The sequence below is a fragment of the Pyrgilauda ruficollis genome, unplaced genomic scaffold (assembly GCF_017590135.1).
Source record: "Pyrgilauda ruficollis isolate IOZ18807 unplaced genomic scaffold, ASM1759013v1 scaffold185, whole genome shotgun sequence".
NCBI lineage: Eukaryota > Metazoa > Chordata > Aves > Passeriformes > Passeridae > Pyrgilauda > Pyrgilauda ruficollis.
The window spans coordinates 152,927-169,787 of NW_024517540.1; the positions used below are offsets into that span (position 1 = coordinate 152,927).

Genomic DNA, 16,861 nt, shown 5'->3' on the forward strand with positions numbered 1-16,861 from the left:
AGGGGAGCCGTGTGAGTCCGGGGAGCAGAGACAGCTCCACGGGTTGCCGGGGCAGTGCCGGGGTCCCGGGGACATCCCCCACACTAGCCGCTCGTGTCCCCCAGGCTGGGGTCCCCCTGAAGCCGGGCCGGGCTGGCCTTCCACCATATCCCTGCACCCCTGTGTACATAGACGAGACACCCCCTGCCCTCAGGACTCTTTTAATGGTGTGACAGTGACTGTGCGGGAGACTGTGCTGCTGGCGCTTGGTGATGGGGGATACTCGGCAGGCACTGTCTCCCCAGCGTCCTTTTCCTTGGGCGACATCCCAATGTCTGCGTCGATGGCGGTGTTGACCAGAACGATGGAGCCCTGATCTGCCAGGACTTTGCTGTCCTCCGCCGGGTAGTGGAAAGCCACGAAGAGCTGGTACAGGTACGTGCCCACGGCGGCCCCCAGCAGTGGTGCTACCAGTGGCACCCACCACCACCCATTGCCCCTGCTGAGGATGGGACAGGGTAGGCTCAGGATCATCCCTGACATCCCCAACTCGCCCCCTTCCCTCTACCCACCTGAAGACCTCTGGGCCCCAACCTGCCAGATAGGTGAAGAGGCGGGGCCCGATGTCCCGTGCAGGGTTCAGGGGGCAGCCGCAGTTGGCCCCCATGGAGCACTCAATGGAGAGCACCAAGAGAGCCACAACCACTGGTTCCAGGCCCTTGGGGACAGGCTTGTTGCGGGGGTCCATGATGCCCATGACAACCACTATCAGCACCCCTGTGCCGATCACCTGCGAGGACAGCACGGCAGCTCAGCACCATGGAGACTGAGGGGGCTGGGGGAGCTGACAGTGGCACCCACCTGGTCCAAGAAGCCATTGGCGACAGAGACAAAGTCAGCAGGGTAAGTGGCGAAGATGGAGGCAGTTTCTTGTGGGCCAGTGACAGTAAGGGTCCCATTGCTATGGTGCCAGATGGCATCTGGGGGCAGAGGCAGAGCATGTACATAAGCCTGGCCTCCCCAGCATCACCATGGGGTTCCCTTGTCTGATGCTCCTCCCCCATACCATAGTAGAGGATGTAAACAGCTGCAGCAGATATGAAAGATCCCACGATCTGCACAACCACAAAGATAGGAAACTTCCACCAGGGAAACTGCTCTATCAGGCACATGGCTAAGGAGAACGCTGGGTTCATGTGGGCCCCTGCAATGGAGTAGAGAGAAGGGCTGGAAGTGGAGGGTCCTGGGGGACTCAGAGCCAGGGGAGAGCAAGAGCTGGAACCCCTTCCTCTGTCTCACCAGAGATTCCCCCTGCTGTGTAGATGCCTGCCATGACACCCAGGGCGCCTCCCAGGTAGCTGGTGATGAGGTTCCCCTTCGTCTCAAAGAAGGCAATCTTCTGTGCAGCGCTGCCCAGGGTGATTGTCTGGAGAAGAGGGATGCAGCCCCACCTCAGCCCTGCTGGCCTGGTGCTGAGACCCTCCCACTGTTGATACTGCAGGGCAGCAAGGTGAGGGCTATGCCAGTGCTGCCCCCCCTGGTTTTGCTCCCCAGTACTTGGACACCAGACAGGGACTGGCAGAGAGGTGGTTACTGCCCTCACGTGTGTTTTTGATGGCAAAGTAACCAAATTATAAGCAATTAAATAAACTGCTTTCTGTGGGGAGGAGTTGGGGAAGAGGTGCCCCAACATAGCCCCAGGCACACCATTTGCCATCCTGGGATGCAGCCCAAAGGCTAAGAACTGCACCAGAGCCCCAGCCTTTGGCTGCTCTGAGGCAGGAGGTATCAGAGCACACACTGCCCAGCACCACACCCTGATTGCCATGGCACAGGGTGGACCATGCTGTGGGAACAGGGTCCAAGAGAGAGGACAGGCAGTGCCGAGCTGCACATTTGAGTGTGGCACAGCCCCAAACCCTTCCAACCCCAAGGGGCAAGCAGCAGAGCTCCGGGACCCCTGGCACCTGCCACCACGACACCATCAGCCCTGTCACACACACATGACACCCCCCAGCCACAACCCCCTGCGTGCCCTGCTTACCATCATCACAAAGGTGGCCAGCACCTCAGCCAGGCATTCCCGCACCAGCTGGTTCCGGATGCGGAGCAGACCCTGGGCCTTCGTCAAGAAAGAAGTGGTGCCCATAGTGCCAGCTGGGCAGAGGCAGCAGCAGCAGCGGTGGCAGCGGTGAGAGTGGTGTAGATGTCTAATTTGCAGCAGGTTTTATGAGCCCCACAGCCAGGTGGGTGATTATGTGCAGACTTTAAACCAATCATGGCTGCACCACGGGAGACGCCTGGCAGCGACCAGAGTCCTGTGTGTGGCCGGGGACACCTTGTGACAATGCTGCACCCCAGCAGGGCAAGGCCAGGTAGGAACACCCTGATCCCCAAGTGCCTGTGGGGAGCCAAGACCTCACTCGGGTGAGCAGGCACAGGGATTGCTTGGCCAGGAACCCCCTTTATCCCTGCCACATCCCTGCCCAAGCCACATCTGCAGTCAACACTAATAAAGAGGTCCTGGAAAGGCCTCCAGGCTGGGCCAGGCCCTCAAGAGCGGCCCAGGGGAGGCATTAACACAGCATCGGGAAGGGAAAAGGGAGAGGGAGGTTAAGAAGGGAGCAGTGCAGGTACAGGAGCCCAGCCATCACCTGCACTCCTGAAGCAGCCCCCCCAGAGTCATCCTGGTGGACAGGGGAATCTGCCTCCAAACACCTAGATTCCAGTCTGAAGGAGCATGGAAAGTCACCATTTAGCATAAATAGATTTTATTGCTCTGTACACACATACACTTGACCCCCACAGGGCTCCCTGTGGGCTCTGCAGCGCTGCAGAAGCTGGACAGCCTCCAGCCCAGGCACCACTTCCCAGCAAGATCTGACCCATCTACAACAAAAACAAGTGGTGAGAAGAGGCTGCTGCCACTGCCTGCTCTGACAGGCCTGGCAAGCCCAGGGTCCCCCCAGCCTGCACCTGTCACACACATGGGCTGCTCAGTCAGGACTGGACACAGCTACCAGCTCGAGAACCAGCGTCGGAAGAAGCTGCCCAGCACAGATGAGGGGTCGCCCGGGTCGGCAGCAGGAAGCTCTTGCTGTGGCCACGTGCCAGCAAACTGTGCCAGCTCCCCTGGGAGGGCAGAGAGAACTCCCTCAGTGGGGCCCCTGTCCACTCTCTGCATCCTCCCCAGACCCCCACTCACGGTCATCCATGTTGACCACCTCCTCCCGGTAGTCCCTCTTCTGCCCGTCCTCCTTGGTGGTGGTGATGAAGGCCTGGTCCCCCCTGCGGCGCGTCACCGTTGTCTCGCGGCGGCCCTGGCTGTCCTGCACAGTGCGGCGCTCCTCCACGCCCTGTGCACAGCGCCGAGCCCTGAGAGACGGTGTCCCCAGGCCTCCCACAGCCCTGCTGCCCCTGCAGGGACACTCACCCCGTCAGGGAGAGTCACTTTGGTGACAGAGACGCTCTGGAAGTAAGAGTGGGACTCGGGCTCGTTGGGTCTCAGGATGGTCCCCAGCCCAGCGGAGGAGACCTGGGAGTCCAGGTCTGGGGGGAGATGGAAGGTGCTGGCCACACGAGGGAACACGCCCCAGAGGCTGTGGCAGCCCAGGCGGGGGAGCAGGGAGGGCAGAGGCCCCTCAGCCCCTGCTCCCAGCACCCACCTTGGTCTTCCTTGAGGCCAGGAGGAGCCCGGGGAGCATCTTCCAGCTGCAAGACAAAGCCCCGCACCGCTGACGGCAGTGGCAACACTGCAGCAGCACAGAGCTGGCTGCCGCTGCTGAGCCTGCGGGAGGCAGAGCCCAGACCCCTCACGCACCCCTAAGAAGGGTCTCCATGGCCGGGCCAGATCGCCGGAGCTCCCCGGGGCCGCGCTGGCAGGGGGACTCTCCGGGTGCTTCAGCATCGAGTCCCGCAGCGGTCGCCTTGCGCTGCCTTCACCGGGGCCGGGCAGGGCGGGCTCTGGGCAGCACAAGGCGTCGGTCAGGCCGAGCCGAGGGGCTCTGAGCGGCCCCGAGTCTCGCTCAGCCCTTCCCGTACCCACCGAAAGGCTGCTGGGGCTCGGCCCAGAACCCCCCCAGCACGCCCAGGAGCTCGCCCATGTCCCGGAATAGCTCCTCGAAGGCGCCGCGGGAGGAGCCAGGGCTGAACCCGAAGCCGAAGTCCTGGGGGGGCTGCGACATGGACGGGCCGCCATCGTCTTCCTCCTCCTCCTCGTCCCACGCCGCGCCGCCGAAGAGCGGGTCCCGGGGTCTGCGGGACCGCGGCAGTGAGACACCCGGACAGCCCGGAGCAAGCGGGGGAGGCCCGGGGCCGGTGGGGCAACGGGCGGTTGAGAGAGGGACAGGTGCGGGCGAGGCCGGGGGCACCCAGGGGACGGGAGAGGCCCAGGTCACCTGCACCGTCCCGGGAACCCGAAGAAGCCGCGAAACACGTCGTAGAAGCTCATCCCGCCCCGAGCCCCTCCGGGTCCCGCTACCCCGTCCTGCCCGGGTCGCGCTGCCGTCAAGCGCCACGGCCGTAAAGCGCCGCCGGGTGTCGCGAAGCGCTGAGGCAGCGCGGCCGTCCCGGTGTGAGCGGCCCGGGCCCCCGAGAGCCGCACGGGCCGGAGCCGTCCCGGTGTGCCCGGCCCGGGCCCGCGGCCCCGTGCTGTTCGCACGAGCTACCCCGGGGAGTGCCCGTGGGGCGGGTGAGGGCTGGCGGGGGCCCGGGCCCCGCAGCGGTGCCGGTGCTCCCCCAGCCCTGCTCTGTGCCCGCAGCCGAGCTCCAGCGCCCAGCCCAGCCCTGCCGCTCCCCCTCAGCCCCCCGCAGCACCGGCGGGCTCCAGCTTCGCCCCCAGCCCTGACCTGGCAGCGAGGAGGCTGAGGGGAGGGCCGGCGGGCACTGCAGGGACAGGCACTGCTTGCAGTGTCTCACTGCCCTCCCCTGCCCTGTGAGCTCGAGGGAGGAGGGGAGGGGGAGAGCACCCCTGAACCCCCAAAGGGAGGAACAGCAGCACCAGAGCAGTGGGGACATAGGCAGAGCTCAGTAGGAAGCAGAAATGAAGGGTGAGGGTCTCAGAGAGGGCATTATCCCTGTGCTGGCATCCTGCTGCCCAGCGCTGCAGCTGGGAAAAGGAAAAATCCACAAAAGGAGGGGACAAAAACACCAGCAAGAAGCTGGGGAGGGGTGTGGGAAGCACTGCCCCCACTGCCCAGGGCCACCCAACCCCCTGCACCAAAAATAGGGAACGAGGCTGAGAAGGTGGAAAAAATACACACATCACTTTGTGATCTTTATTCTCTTCAGTAAATCCCCACTCGGGGCTGCAGCTGAAGGGATCAGGTGGAACTGAAAAATACAAGATCTGGACTGCATAGAAAAAAAACAAAAATAAAACCCCAAAAAACCAAACCAAACCAAACCCCACAAAACAGAAAAAAAAAGGAAAAAAAAAAAGAAAATAAAAAAATCCCCAACCCAAAAGCAGAAGATACTTACAGCGTGCAAGCAGGGCAGGACCTGCACTCTGGGCCCGTGAGGATGGAGGGACGCAGATGGAGAACATAAAATACCAGGGGGGACCCCTCGGCGGGGTGGGGGAGAAATGAGAGAACTAGAGGACAGCATGGGGTTTTTGTTTTTATATACAAGACACATTTATCCATTAAATTTAGAACACGGTACAAAAAAAACACTTCAACTAATTAATCTTACAATGCTGCTCATATCAATTACTGGTCTTAATCCTAATAATAAGGGGGTTTGCTGTAGGCGACTCGCAGCTTCCACTCCTTTGGATCTGAGAGATTCTGGGGCAGCTGGATAGGAGAGGGGATAGAAAGGAGTAAAAACCAAAAAAGGCCCCTACGGCAAACGGTTCAGATCTGAATGCGGAGAGAGAGAGGAAAAAAAAAAAAAAAAAAAAAAAAGGAAGAAAAAAAAGAAAAAATACAAATTCTATATTACATACAACAGGAAAGTGGCTGAAGACAGACAACGCAGAGGTGCCTGCGGCCTGCCCTGCGGGGCCCTGCTGGGGCTGGGGGCCCGGGCGCTCCCCGCCGCAGGGCTCTCTCCTCCCTGGGATCCTTCCTCATCATCGGGGTCACTGGGATTCTCTTCCGGAAGCAAGTGGTGCCGAGGGCCCGGCCTCAGTTGGCGCCCCAGCTGTAGCTGTTGTAGGCGGACTTGTTGGCCTGGGATTTCTGGGGGATGGAGCTGCCTTGGCTGCGCTGCCCGGAGCCGCTCTGCGGGAAAGGGTAGAGGAGAAGCGGGAGGTGAGCGCAGGGGAAGCACCCCCAGCCTACCCACAGGGTAACACGGGCACGCCTGGGCCCTGGCCAGGTGCTCTGCGCTACGGCTCCTCCGCCTCGGCCCAGCTCAGCTCCCTGGCACGGGCAGCCTCCAGCACCTCGCAGCTGCACCGTCTGTGCCCCAGCACCCTCCCTCGGCCGCACACCTTGCTCCAGGCCAGCAGGGAGAAGGGACACGGGGAAGGGTCGGTGTGGGTTGTGTCTGCGCGCGGGTGTGTGTGTGTGTGTGTGTGTGCACATAGTTTCTGAGGGCCTCTCTCCTCGCAGGGCCATGGGGGAGAAGGAAGGGGCTATGTGATCCTGGGGAGCCTTCGGGGTGGGGGCAGAGCCCACAGCAAGTGCAATGCATTTTCAGAGAGTTCATTACCTGATCTTCCTGCTGGCGTTGGCAGCACAGTATCATCTGCAAATATGGAAGCTGTTGCAGTACCAGGATATGTAAAATAAAGGGACAAACTATGACAATAGAAATCCACGGTTAGACCTGAAAGCTCCTGTAGGGTCGTGGCTATGGCAAGGAACCCCTTTGGTGCTGGCGTGGGGAGCTGCCCCTCTGAGGATGGGGGAGGTCAGGGTGCCCCAGATGTGTCTGCATGAGGGGGCACTACCTGGCCATACCTGGTGCAACCCAGCAGCAGGGGGGTTGTGCTGAGTACCCACCCTGGCAGAGCACACCCCAGGCCTTCCTTCTCACCTCATCATCCTCTTACTGGCCCTGTGTGTATGTGCAGGTGTGAGCGTGTGCATGTCACTGCATGTGTCCGCCGCAGAGCATGAGGGAAGGAGGCAGGGAGGGACAGAGGGACCAGGGAAATAAAGGGGGTGCGAGAGCCCTAGGAGATACCCCAGCAAGGGGCTGAGGTGCCAGGGGCATTGCTTACCTGCCCATCCTGCTGCAGGTGGTGGTGGAGGATCTGCGAGTGAGGCTGCTGATGCGGGGTCAGGATGTGCATGAAGGGGGTGGGGGGGTACGCCGCTGCTGTCGCAGGGTTGATGGGGCCGCCGCTGCCCAGCGCCGAAGGCAGGTTGAAGGAGGCTGCTGGGGTTCCAGTGTGAAATCCCTGCTTCTCGAAGGATTGCTAAGAAGGAGATGCCAAAGGCAGAATAAGGGCGGGGTGCCAGGCTGGCAGTGTGCCCCTCCCCATCTCTATACGTCACAGGCCCAGAGTCAGCCTGTGGTACAGAGAACAGATAGAGTCCGTTCCTATGGCTCTTTCTGGGCTTGGAATTGCTGTAAGCTGGGAAAGGTCAGGCATTTCCCTTCTCCCTGGCTGTCTGATCCAAGGGGAAGAGACCTCATTGCCCAGAGAGGCTTGGCTTCTCCTCCCCAGCAATGCAGGAAGCACACAGACACTAACCTGAGTTTTGGAGTAGACAGAGCCCGAGATGTCTGGCACGCCTGTATTACTGGATGTCACGGATACACCTGGGGAGAAGGGAGAGGTGGGTGTCAGGCAGCAGCCAGTGGGTCAGCAGGAGCTGCTTGCTGCTAACACCAGCAGCACCTGGTGGAGAGCTCCAGTGGTCAGAGATCTGCAGACAGACTGGCCTGGGCAGCCAGGCCCTGGCATGACCACATGCAAAGCACCCATATAAGTTATTTTGCTCTGGACACACACTGTTTCAAAATGCCTCCAGAAACCAGCTGAAGGGCTGGCTGCCACCCAGAGAAACACATGGGAAACAGCAGCTCCGAGGAGACTTGGGGAACACAATGGACAAACCCACAGCATGTGGCACAGCAGCAAGGACAGCCCAAAAGCTCCTCCAGTGTAAAACAGGCAATTGCATGTAAACTCAGCTGTAGGCTGGGATGGCTGGTGCACCCCCATGGGGTGTTGGCTGTCCATAAAAGAGGGTGGCCCAGAGGACACCTCAACCATTATTTAATACCTGGGAAAAGTGCTGAAATGAAAGCAGTTTGAAGGACTCAGCACCAGGTGACCTGGTACAAAGCTGAAATACCTTCTCAAAGAGAGAATACTTGAAGGGCTCTAATGCAGTGAAAAAAGTGACAAAAGGAATTTAAAGACTGGTAGAGAGAGCCAAATGCAGCCCTACATAAGTCAGCCAGACACCAACCAAATACCAAGACAGGCAGCAGGTTCATGACCTTCCTGCATCTTTGAATCAAGGACACTTCCCTATAAAGTGTGTGCCAAACACTGGTGGGAAACAACTTCAAATCCAGAACAACTGCTTTTCTGTTAATCACATATAGGTAGATAAAAAAAAACAACAAACCAAACCATTCAGCAGCTTAAGCTTCTGATAGTAGTCCAAGGGCCCAGACAGCTGATTGTGGGGCACAGAGGAGGGTATGAAGTGATCTGTAACCCCCAAACCTGCTTCAGACCTGGATGCAGAACAACCCTGGGCCTTTCTAAGGATAATCAAACTACTTGGGAGCAGCACCCCTGGAATCTATCTCTATTACTGCTGTAAGACAGCAGTCCCTATCACAGTCAGTAAGACTGGGAGCAAGCCCTGCTGCTGTGGAAAGTGCTCTTGGGGGTCTCTTACCAGTGCTGTACCCATGAGAGCCATAGCCACTGGGCTGCTGGAAAGGGGTTGCTGATGCATTGACGCTGACATTCACACCATGCTGCTTGGAAGAGGTAGGAGCAACCTACAGAACAGAGAGGAACAGAGTGAGAAGAGGCTTTGCTGTGCCACCCTTCTGTCCAAATCACACACCTTGCCTCTGGGAGACTCACAGGGAACACGGCGGGCCCATACTGGAAGGTGCTGGGGAGCCCTGGTACCCCTGTGTAGTATGGCAGACTGGTGTAACTGTAGCCAGGAGGCAGCGCCGGGTTCAGGAACGTCTGCTGCGTGGTGTGGTGAGTCTGGGTCTGGCTCTGCTGAGGCTGCGCCAGAGTTGTTGCAGGAGCAGGGGAAGAGGCATCACCACGGCCAAATTTTGTTAAATCACCTGAAATAGAGGAGGTGAGAGTGAGGAACAGATGCTAGATCCTGGTCCATTTCGACTCAGCCCAAAGGTGACCCAGTCTTTTGATAAACAGTGACTTCAGTCACACCCCCCTCCCCCCCACCTCCTGCCAGTGCCAAGGACTGTGGTCCTCAGACTTTTGCTCACTGATAAGGTGAAGCTATTAATTGCTCCTTGGCCCAACTAGACTACAGAGGCAAAGGGAAGCCACAGTAGCAAAGCCCACAGTCTGGCACTGGATAAACCTGCTAGCAGAGCCTGATGCTACAAGCTGTCCCTTTCCATGCACCACCAGCAGGATGAACACAACCCAGATCCTTGCCTGGGCTGTGCAGGGCTTGGCTGCAGGGCTGGGGGAAGCTCCCTGTTCTGATCTTGATGAGCACTCACCTGGCTCATTCAAGCAAACACTCTCCTGTTCAGACCTCACACAGTTCAAAGCTCATAGAGCTCTGAGCTTTCAGCCTCAGCTGGGCAAAAGCACTTCCACACAAACCAGCTCCTGTCAAAGCTGAGGAGAAGTGGTGCTGGAAAAAGAGTGAACCTCCAAGTGCAACAATTCCTGAAGCACGTCAAAGCTCAATCAGTGCCCACTGCAGACTGGCAGTGCGTTAACGCACTTAGCAAGGTCACTGTGAGGTCATACACCCACTGGGGGCTTGGGTTGAGCTTGTCAGGTCCCAAATTTCCCACCTGCTTTCTCCATGAGACTGTCCCATATTAAAAACAATTAATTTCTCCATATGTTGTGTTTCTTTCTATTTTTACTCTCAGTGCTTGAGAAGCACTGCTTACCACCTGCCTCACAACCACCTGGAAAGCAGTCCCCCAGTTGCAGGCCTTGCATCTTTCAGCCCTTCCTCACTCCTTTTCCAACTGCCCCATTAGGTCCTACTTTGCCCACCTCTTCCCAGTATCAGACCTTGACACAACCAGATGCTCAAAGGGAAGGCAAGAATTTAGCTGTGAGAAGCATGCTCCAAACCAAAAGCAGAGCAGGAGGCACACTGCAGGTGCAGAGGTAGCTCCAGTGCACAAAGACCCAGGACACTAGTAGAAGCAGCACAAACCCTGATGGGATGGGAATCAGAGCAGTCTTTTTCCCTACCAGAGTATGGATTGCTGCTCAGGCTGCCATCTCTTCCAGTCAGTGGTGTGGTGGGTGTAGGGAATGGGATGCTGTAGTAATCCTGATGAATAAAAACAAAATAAGGCATTTATCAGCTCTGTCCAAAGTGCAAAGCAGTATATTTGGGAGAGAGGAATTTCTGTACTGTAGCTGAAGATATGTCTGAGTATTGCAGTCCAACCAGCCACATCCAGGCTGATCATGACCTACAGCAGCCCCAGGTTTCTGTAGCATGTACCATCCCCCTCATCTGGCTATTAGAAGAACCAGATAAGGTCTACTGGTATGCAGCTCTTAAACTGGCTGGACTTTCCCCCCCCTTCACAATAAAACGGACATGTCCTGTTGCTAAATAAAGCCCATTCTCATCAGGTATTTAGTCACTGGCTCTGTCATGGATCAGAGGTGAATCTCTATAATAGCCCTGCTGCTGTAACTCGTGCTCCTTGGCTGCACAGGGAATACTGCTGTATGAGTAACACGTACTGGCAACTCCCCACGTGCCAAGGAGCAACTGATTAACTCCTCATTGCTGCTACAGAGGTGCATCCACTGAGCACCCCCTTCAGCTCTTCAGCTGACTTGTCTCTGCCCAAACAGCACCAGTGGAAGTGGCGTGTCCTTGTCATTCTGCAGTACTCACCAATGGGAATCTTGTCTGGAGCATCTGCAAGTCATCATATCCATACACCTGTGGCTAGAAAAAGAGCCAGAGATGACAATGGGGACATGGACAACATAAGGACACCCAATTTGAAGATTAAACATTTAGATAAACATGAGGGAAAGCCAGAAGTAGCTGGTCAGCACCCACATGAGCCACCAGGTGCAGGCAGCCAGAGCCTCGACACAGGCTGATGCTGCCAGAAGTTCCTGTGAGCTGCTCAAAGGAAAGTGCTCCAGACCATAAAGCCACTCAACAGTTTTTCTCTGGAAATAATCCCAAAACTGAAATCTGTCCTCACGTTTAGGAGAGGGTGTGACACACACCCCTAGACTTTGTGGCTATTGCTACCCTTGCCCTGGGTGCCCTTTGTCACACCATATTTCTAACACAGCTCTGTGCTTCCACACACCGTGCTCTGTCCAAGGGCTCTTAAAAGGCTAGAGAGGCTGCAGAGAACAGGTACGTAGACTCTGCCCTGGGGTGATCACAACACACATTCACCCCCACGGGCACATGGATATCATGGAAAAAAACAGCAGGTCCAAACTCTGCCTGTCCAAGGCAGTCCTGCTGGGCTACGTCACAGTTTTCAGTTTCCCCACTATGCTACATCCCTCCCTGCTGCAGAGGGAGCTGGGAGGGACCTGGTGGCATGACACCACTGCAAAGTTCCACTCACCGGATAGGCATGTAGCAACCCTGGAGCCATGATGTATGGATTAGGCAACAACGGTGGGACTCCAGGAGGGAGATTGGGAGGGGCTTTTCCTGAAAAAGGAGGGGAAAGACAAAGTTCCACAGTGAAGCAAACAACAGAAGCTTGCTCTCTTAGCCCTCACACCCTTCTCTGGTACAGCAGTAGCCAGGACAGTACCTGATGTGGTTGCAACAGAGCTGCGAGTCGAGGCCGTCACTGTGGAGTTGCTGCTGAGGCTGAGGCCCAGGCTGCTGACACTGCTGAGGCTGGAGGAAACGCTGACAACCGGTGGGGCAGCTGACACCGTGCTGGAGGAGGTGGAGAAAGTACTAGCAGAAGAATGGAGGCTTGCTTCACTCTCCACACTTGTGTGCTAGGGAAGGAAGGGAGGAGAGTCAGGGACCAGGCAGATGGAACCAAGTGCACAGGTACCACAGGACATTCGCTAGGCAGGACATCGTGCCTCTCTCTGTCTGCATCTGGATGTTTCTGAAGTGAGCTTGGCTTAAGTCCCAAGTCCTGACAGCAGCCAATCTCTAATGCTCACAAACCTCTCTCATGGTTACATCCCAACACATCTGGCCAATGCAAGGAGCAGGGCTCGACACCACATCTGCAGCAGGGTGATTTATTGTGCTGCAAAAGCCAATACCCAGGAACTGTACTGCAAGAGCTCCAGCAGTAGAGATATTTGGTTCCACTGCATCAGCTACCAGTTTGCTCTGACATGTGGCTGTGACTTTGCAGTACCTTCAAGGGCTACTACAGGCTCAAAAGAAGGCACTGCTCAGTCAGAAACAGGCAGGGTGTCAACAGCCTTGAGCCACAGGTGCACAGACAGTGTTCTGACATTTCTCCCTGTTGTCTCTCTCCACACAACATCCAGACTCCAGCAGGACAGCCAGCAGCCTGGCAGCTTCTGCCACAACCACAGCCCCAAGGTCAGGCACCCCAGCAGACCCTGCCAAGCTGAGCAGAAATGGGGCACACAGTGAGAGAGCATACCCAGACTCACCAGAAGAGTTGAAGTTGATGTTCGCCCAGAGGATGTGGATGAGGACAGACTGTTCTGCTGGGTGGGTAATGCACTGACAGGAAGAGAAATAAAACGTTGTCAGACCAAGGTGAGAGAGTCAACATTGGTAGCACCATCCCATTTCCCATCTGCTTGAATGGGGTGAGTCATTTTAGTCTTCCACACTGCATGAGACAGACCCTGATGTCTGCCATAGATTCCTGCTTCTATTTCTGCTTCTTCAGAACTCCACCCCCCACTCGCTCACCTGCTGAGCTGGGCAGTGGTTGTACTGGGGAGCTCCTCGCTGTGGCTCAGGCTGCTCAGAGCTGTTGAGTGTTGGCTGGCTGTTGTCAGCAAGGACGATGCAGACACCCCATCGTTGAGAGGTGCAATACTGGGAGCAGAGGGGGAGTCAGATTTCACTGCAGAGCCCGTAGCACCTGAGAACAAAAGCTTTGGGTTAAGTGCAGCTACTGGCAACTTCCAGAGGTTAACACAAGGGCTCAGCTAGCGGATCTGAGAGATTTAGGGCTTCCCTCAGTGCTACCAAACAGTTATACACTTATGATTGTGTTCTATGTCTCACTTTACCCCAACACTAACACTGGCTCTGCAAAGAGCTTCAAGACCGAAGTGCCTTCCACACACAAAGCAGAGTAAGTTATTGTCATAGGTGACCCTTCAAGGATCTCAAGGATCAGCACAAAGCTGAATGTTTTGAGGCAAACATATAATTTGAATGGCAGCAATTAGTCCAGCAAGGAAAGGACTTGCTATTAGCAGAGATAAAACTTCTCATTCAAAGCAGGGAACACGAGCACAAGAGATACAGGACACCCGCTGTACTGGCAAGACTCTTACCTTCAACAGCCTGTGTGGTTTGTAATGGCGTGGGTTGTACAGAACTGAAACCATTCTGAGGAAGAAGAGAAAAAAGGAGTACTGGGCATTACAGCTGCACATTTCCAGAGGCAGAGCTAATGTCACCTCTCTCTCACACTCCCTTGCACAGTTATGAAAAGGTCCTGCTACCAGCATGTGTCACCAGACTGTGTTTGGGTCAGTCCCAAGGTTTAGCCCCATGCCAGCATGGTCCCCAGCTGTTTATGAGAGAAATCATTGCAAGCAGTTTCTCTGCTGCTGGTAGTTAGATTGCCTCAACACTCTCAATCCAAGTTCATTAGCCAAACCTGACATTACTGAACTGGTGTGCAGCATACAACAATCAAATCGGTAACACAAAACAAAATTCTTTGTCTGCATGTCCCTCTCTAGCAGGGTAACTGTACATGACACAACACATGCCCTGCAATCACCTTGACTGCTGATAACCCCAATAGTCCAGGCCCTGGCACAAAACAGCAGCCAGGAGAGAGCTCTCATTAGAGCCCACGAGCCACACAGTAAGGCTGAAGGATCACAGAACCCTTTGATAAGCCATTCAGCTTTCCCCAAGACACTTCACACGTGAGGCTCACTCAGCACAATGGGTGAGCAAAGCTGTTCTCTTACCTTAGCCTGGGTCAGATCTTTCTGGGGCGAAGAGGAGATAGAATTTGGGTATCTCCTCGTCTGGGTGGATCTCTGTTCATACAGTGGTCCCTGAGCACTGTTCTGGGAGGTAAATGTTGCTGTCTGTATTGTGCCACTCTGGTAACCAGACTCCTGGCTTTGATTGGACGAAATTGTGGATGAAGATTCACTAAAAAAGGGAAAAAAAAAAAAGCATTCCTCCATTTTCCTCAACAGCCCTTCTGTAAGCTGCTGGCCCAGACTGGGCTCTTCATTTCAAACACTCAAGATAAAAAGCCCCAAGCATCAGTATAAAGGCACCACATGAAGCAGCCAAGCCAAGAAACATGCCCGGAGAGCAGGGCTAGCCCAGCCATGAACATCCAGCTGCAGCCTTGCCTCATACACTGCTGTGCCTTAGGCAACACTTCATGAGCTGCCACCACTCAGGTGCCAGTACTCAAGGGACTGGCCAGTTACTAAGGATCAGCCCAACAGAAGACAAACACACCATCACCAAAGATACTCCTACCCCACTGTGTCCCAGTTTGCCAGGCAAAAATAAGGACAAAGCACTCAGAATCTGTTCACCAAAGACATGGAGCAGTTGTGCTTTCATGTCTGTGTTTTCAACAGCACAGTTTAAGGGTAGCAGAAAAACTGTTTTCTGTGCAAGTACCGCAGGCCAAAGAGCCACAGAGCTGCCCGATGAGTCTGCTGGCAACTTGTGCTTTGCTGTTGCATACATTGTCCCCCCTTTGTGACCAAAGTACAGTCAGAAAGGGTCTACTAGTATGCATGACAACTCAAGCCCACAGGGCCAACCAACTTCCAAAGCTGCCTGCTTGGATTAACAGGCTCCTGGTCCTCACCTGGCCGAGCTGGTGTAGAGGCTGCTCTGAGACTGGCTAACGGCGGCGCTGGTTGTGGGTGTCGATTCATACTCAGCAAGAACAGGCTCTGAACCAAACTGCAACGCCCCAAACTGCAGGTTTAGCCCTGAGATATCTGAGGAACCAGGCATTTCCACCGCGAGTGCAGGAATCTGCAAGGGAGGAACAATAGAACGGGTCAATCATTCCCAGTGATTAGCCCAGAGAATGACTTTATTACCCTCGTTTCCCTGCACACAATGGCAGTTACAGGCTTGCAGCCCCTGAATTACACTGTGCAACCAGGCAAGCACACAACTCCATCATCCCCACAAACACTCAACGTTAACAACAAGAAGGCCAAGCCCAGACCTTCCCTCAGCAGCCCAAATAGCTGATTCTGCAGCTCTAACACAACTCGATGTCTCCTTCCCCACCACTGGTCTGCACCTTTGATGTTAACGATGCTTTTTTCTTTTGCTGCTTGAGCTTCTGCTGTGCTGGCTGGGGACTTGAGGACTGGTTGTCCGAGGACCCTGGAGACATCTGGGGAACTGGATTGGCTTTGCTGGGCAGTGGTGAGGATGGAGGTGCCGGCGTGGTTGTGGAGGCAGTCACCACAGGCTGCTTCTCCTGCATGAACACTTCTATCATGGTTGAAGTTGATGTGAAGCCCTGACGCTTGGTGAAGGGACTATGCACAGAAGAGTCTGTTGGGTTCTTGAGATCTATGGGACAAGACAGCAGGGTTTGTTTTGTTAAAAAGAAATCAAATTCTGATGCTTATCAAGAAAAGTAAATACTTTTCCTCTATGTTTCATCCCAAAGCCTGTTAGAGAGCAGAGAACTTCAGCATCTCTGCTCCCAGCCTCACACTCTCACCACCATCAATGCCAAGCCTTTTTAAGCCCTTCTTCCCTCAGTTGCTTCCACCATCCCTACAGGACAAAGCCAGCTTGCATGGCCCAAGTCCTCCATTCTCCAAGAAAAGCTGGGCTCCAGAGTCCCTCGTGTGGAGACACTGCATGTCACAGTCCTGCAGGCCACTTCCTTCCCATCTCTGTTAACAGTCCTGCATTCCATTGCCATGCCCTTCTGCAGGGACTAGGTATCTCCAAGCAACACCACTGCTTGGGGCTGCCTGCACTCAGGTTTTTGCACCACCTTCCTCCTCTGACTAAGCCTTTCCACAGTTCATTCAAAATCAACTCCTATTCTCTGTGATTCTCCTCTGAGGCTTCTTGTCTGAGAAGATCAGAAGCTGCCAACACTGACTGTCACTAGGACAGGGCTCAATTTTTCTGCAGCTTAGATTTGAACCAGAGCCATTTCCCTATAAAAAGCACAAGCTGAAGGAAATTACAGTAGCACTCAACCACAGCAAAACTCAGCTTCTCATCTGAAAAGAGCCTCTCAATCCCTGTTTATTCCCTCATGCCAGCCCAGCAATAGTGTTACTTCTTGGCATTTAAGAGCAAATCCCCTTAAAATTCTCTTAAAAGATAACAGGAGTTCAGCAGGGAGAAGACTGACAAGACCTCATATTTGGGAGCTGTTCTCCAGAGACGCCCTTCCAGAACTTTTTCTGGCAGAGCTTTACACAGGGAAGTAGTTCTGCACACTCTGAGAGGCTCAGGAACACCACATCCCTGGCCCTGAAACTGTCTAGAATGACAGATTCAACAGTTCCAAGTATAAAAGGAAAGGGAGAGACTCACACACACTATTACATTTTAGT

The 16,861-nt window shown here is 55.2% G+C and overlaps 3 protein-coding genes across 12 annotated transcripts in view; all 3 read right to left on the reverse strand.

The window, feature by feature from the left end:
• Positions 1–32: 32 nt before the first annotated feature.
• Positions 33–2,600, reverse strand: AQP10 (aquaporin 10). The gene is made up of 6 exons (XM_041464916.1): positions 2,024–2,600; positions 1,279–1,405; positions 1,046–1,183; positions 841–959; positions 552–769; positions 33–481 (listed from the first exon to the last, which is right to left on the reverse strand). The coding sequence occupies exons 1-6, from the start codon at positions 2,126–2,128 to the stop codon at positions 190–192; spliced, it is 999 nt and encodes a 332-aa protein (XP_041320850.1). The 5' UTR covers positions 2,129–2,600; the 3' UTR covers positions 33–189.
• A 133-nt stretch (positions 2,601–2,733) lies between these two features.
• HAX1 (HCLS1 associated protein X-1) lies at positions 2,734–4,520 on the reverse strand. 2 transcript variants are annotated; one of them, XM_041464918.1, is made up of 8 exons: positions 4,377–4,520; positions 4,025–4,233; positions 3,800–3,942; positions 3,645–3,690; positions 3,413–3,528; positions 3,185–3,335; positions 2,967–3,111; positions 2,734–2,868 (listed from the first exon to the last, which is right to left on the reverse strand). In XM_041464918.1, exons 1-7 carry the CDS (start codon positions 4,427–4,429, stop codon positions 2,996–2,998), a joined length of 834 nt encoding a protein of 277 aa, XP_041320852.1. In that variant the 5' UTR covers positions 4,430–4,520; the 3' UTR covers positions 2,734–2,868; positions 2,967–2,995. The 2 variants fall into 2 exon arrangements, with proteins under 2 accessions (XP_041320852.1, XP_041320851.1); XM_041464917.1 differs by having other exon boundaries at positions 2,956–3,111.
• A 724-nt stretch (positions 4,521–5,244) lies between these two features.
• Positions 5,245–16,861, reverse strand: part of UBAP2L (ubiquitin associated protein 2 like) — a 29,928-nt gene continuing 18,311 nt past the window's right edge. For 5 of the 9 annotated variants that reach the window (XM_041464907.1, XM_041464913.1, XM_041464912.1 and 2 more), the window contains 16 exons: positions 15,574–15,851; positions 15,124–15,296; positions 14,252–14,441; positions 13,601–13,655; positions 13,005–13,179; positions 12,737–12,809; positions 11,899–12,094; positions 11,704–11,792; positions 11,001–11,054; positions 10,337–10,418; positions 8,993–9,210; positions 8,799–8,904; positions 7,634–7,701; positions 7,157–7,354; positions 6,643–6,693; positions 5,245–6,209 (listed from right to left, as the gene is read on the reverse strand). In XM_041464907.1, the coding sequence (XP_041320841.1) occupies positions 6,114–6,209; positions 6,643–6,693; positions 7,157–7,354; positions 7,634–7,701; positions 8,799–8,904; positions 8,993–9,210; positions 10,337–10,418; positions 11,001–11,054; positions 11,704–11,792; positions 11,899–12,094; positions 12,737–12,809; positions 13,005–13,179; positions 13,601–13,655; positions 14,252–14,441; positions 15,124–15,296; positions 15,574–15,851 (2,102 nt within the window). In that variant the 3' untranslated portion in view covers positions 5,245–6,113. The remainder of the gene's footprint in view (positions 6,210–6,642; positions 6,694–7,156; positions 7,355–7,633; positions 7,702–8,798; positions 8,905–8,992; positions 9,211–10,336; positions 10,419–11,000; positions 11,055–11,703; positions 11,793–11,898; positions 12,095–12,736; positions 12,810–13,004; positions 13,180–13,600; positions 13,656–14,251; positions 14,442–15,123; positions 15,297–15,573; positions 15,852–16,861) is intronic. The other 4 variants (XM_041464914.1, XM_041464911.1, XM_041464910.1 and 1 more) reach the window with 2 other exon arrangements.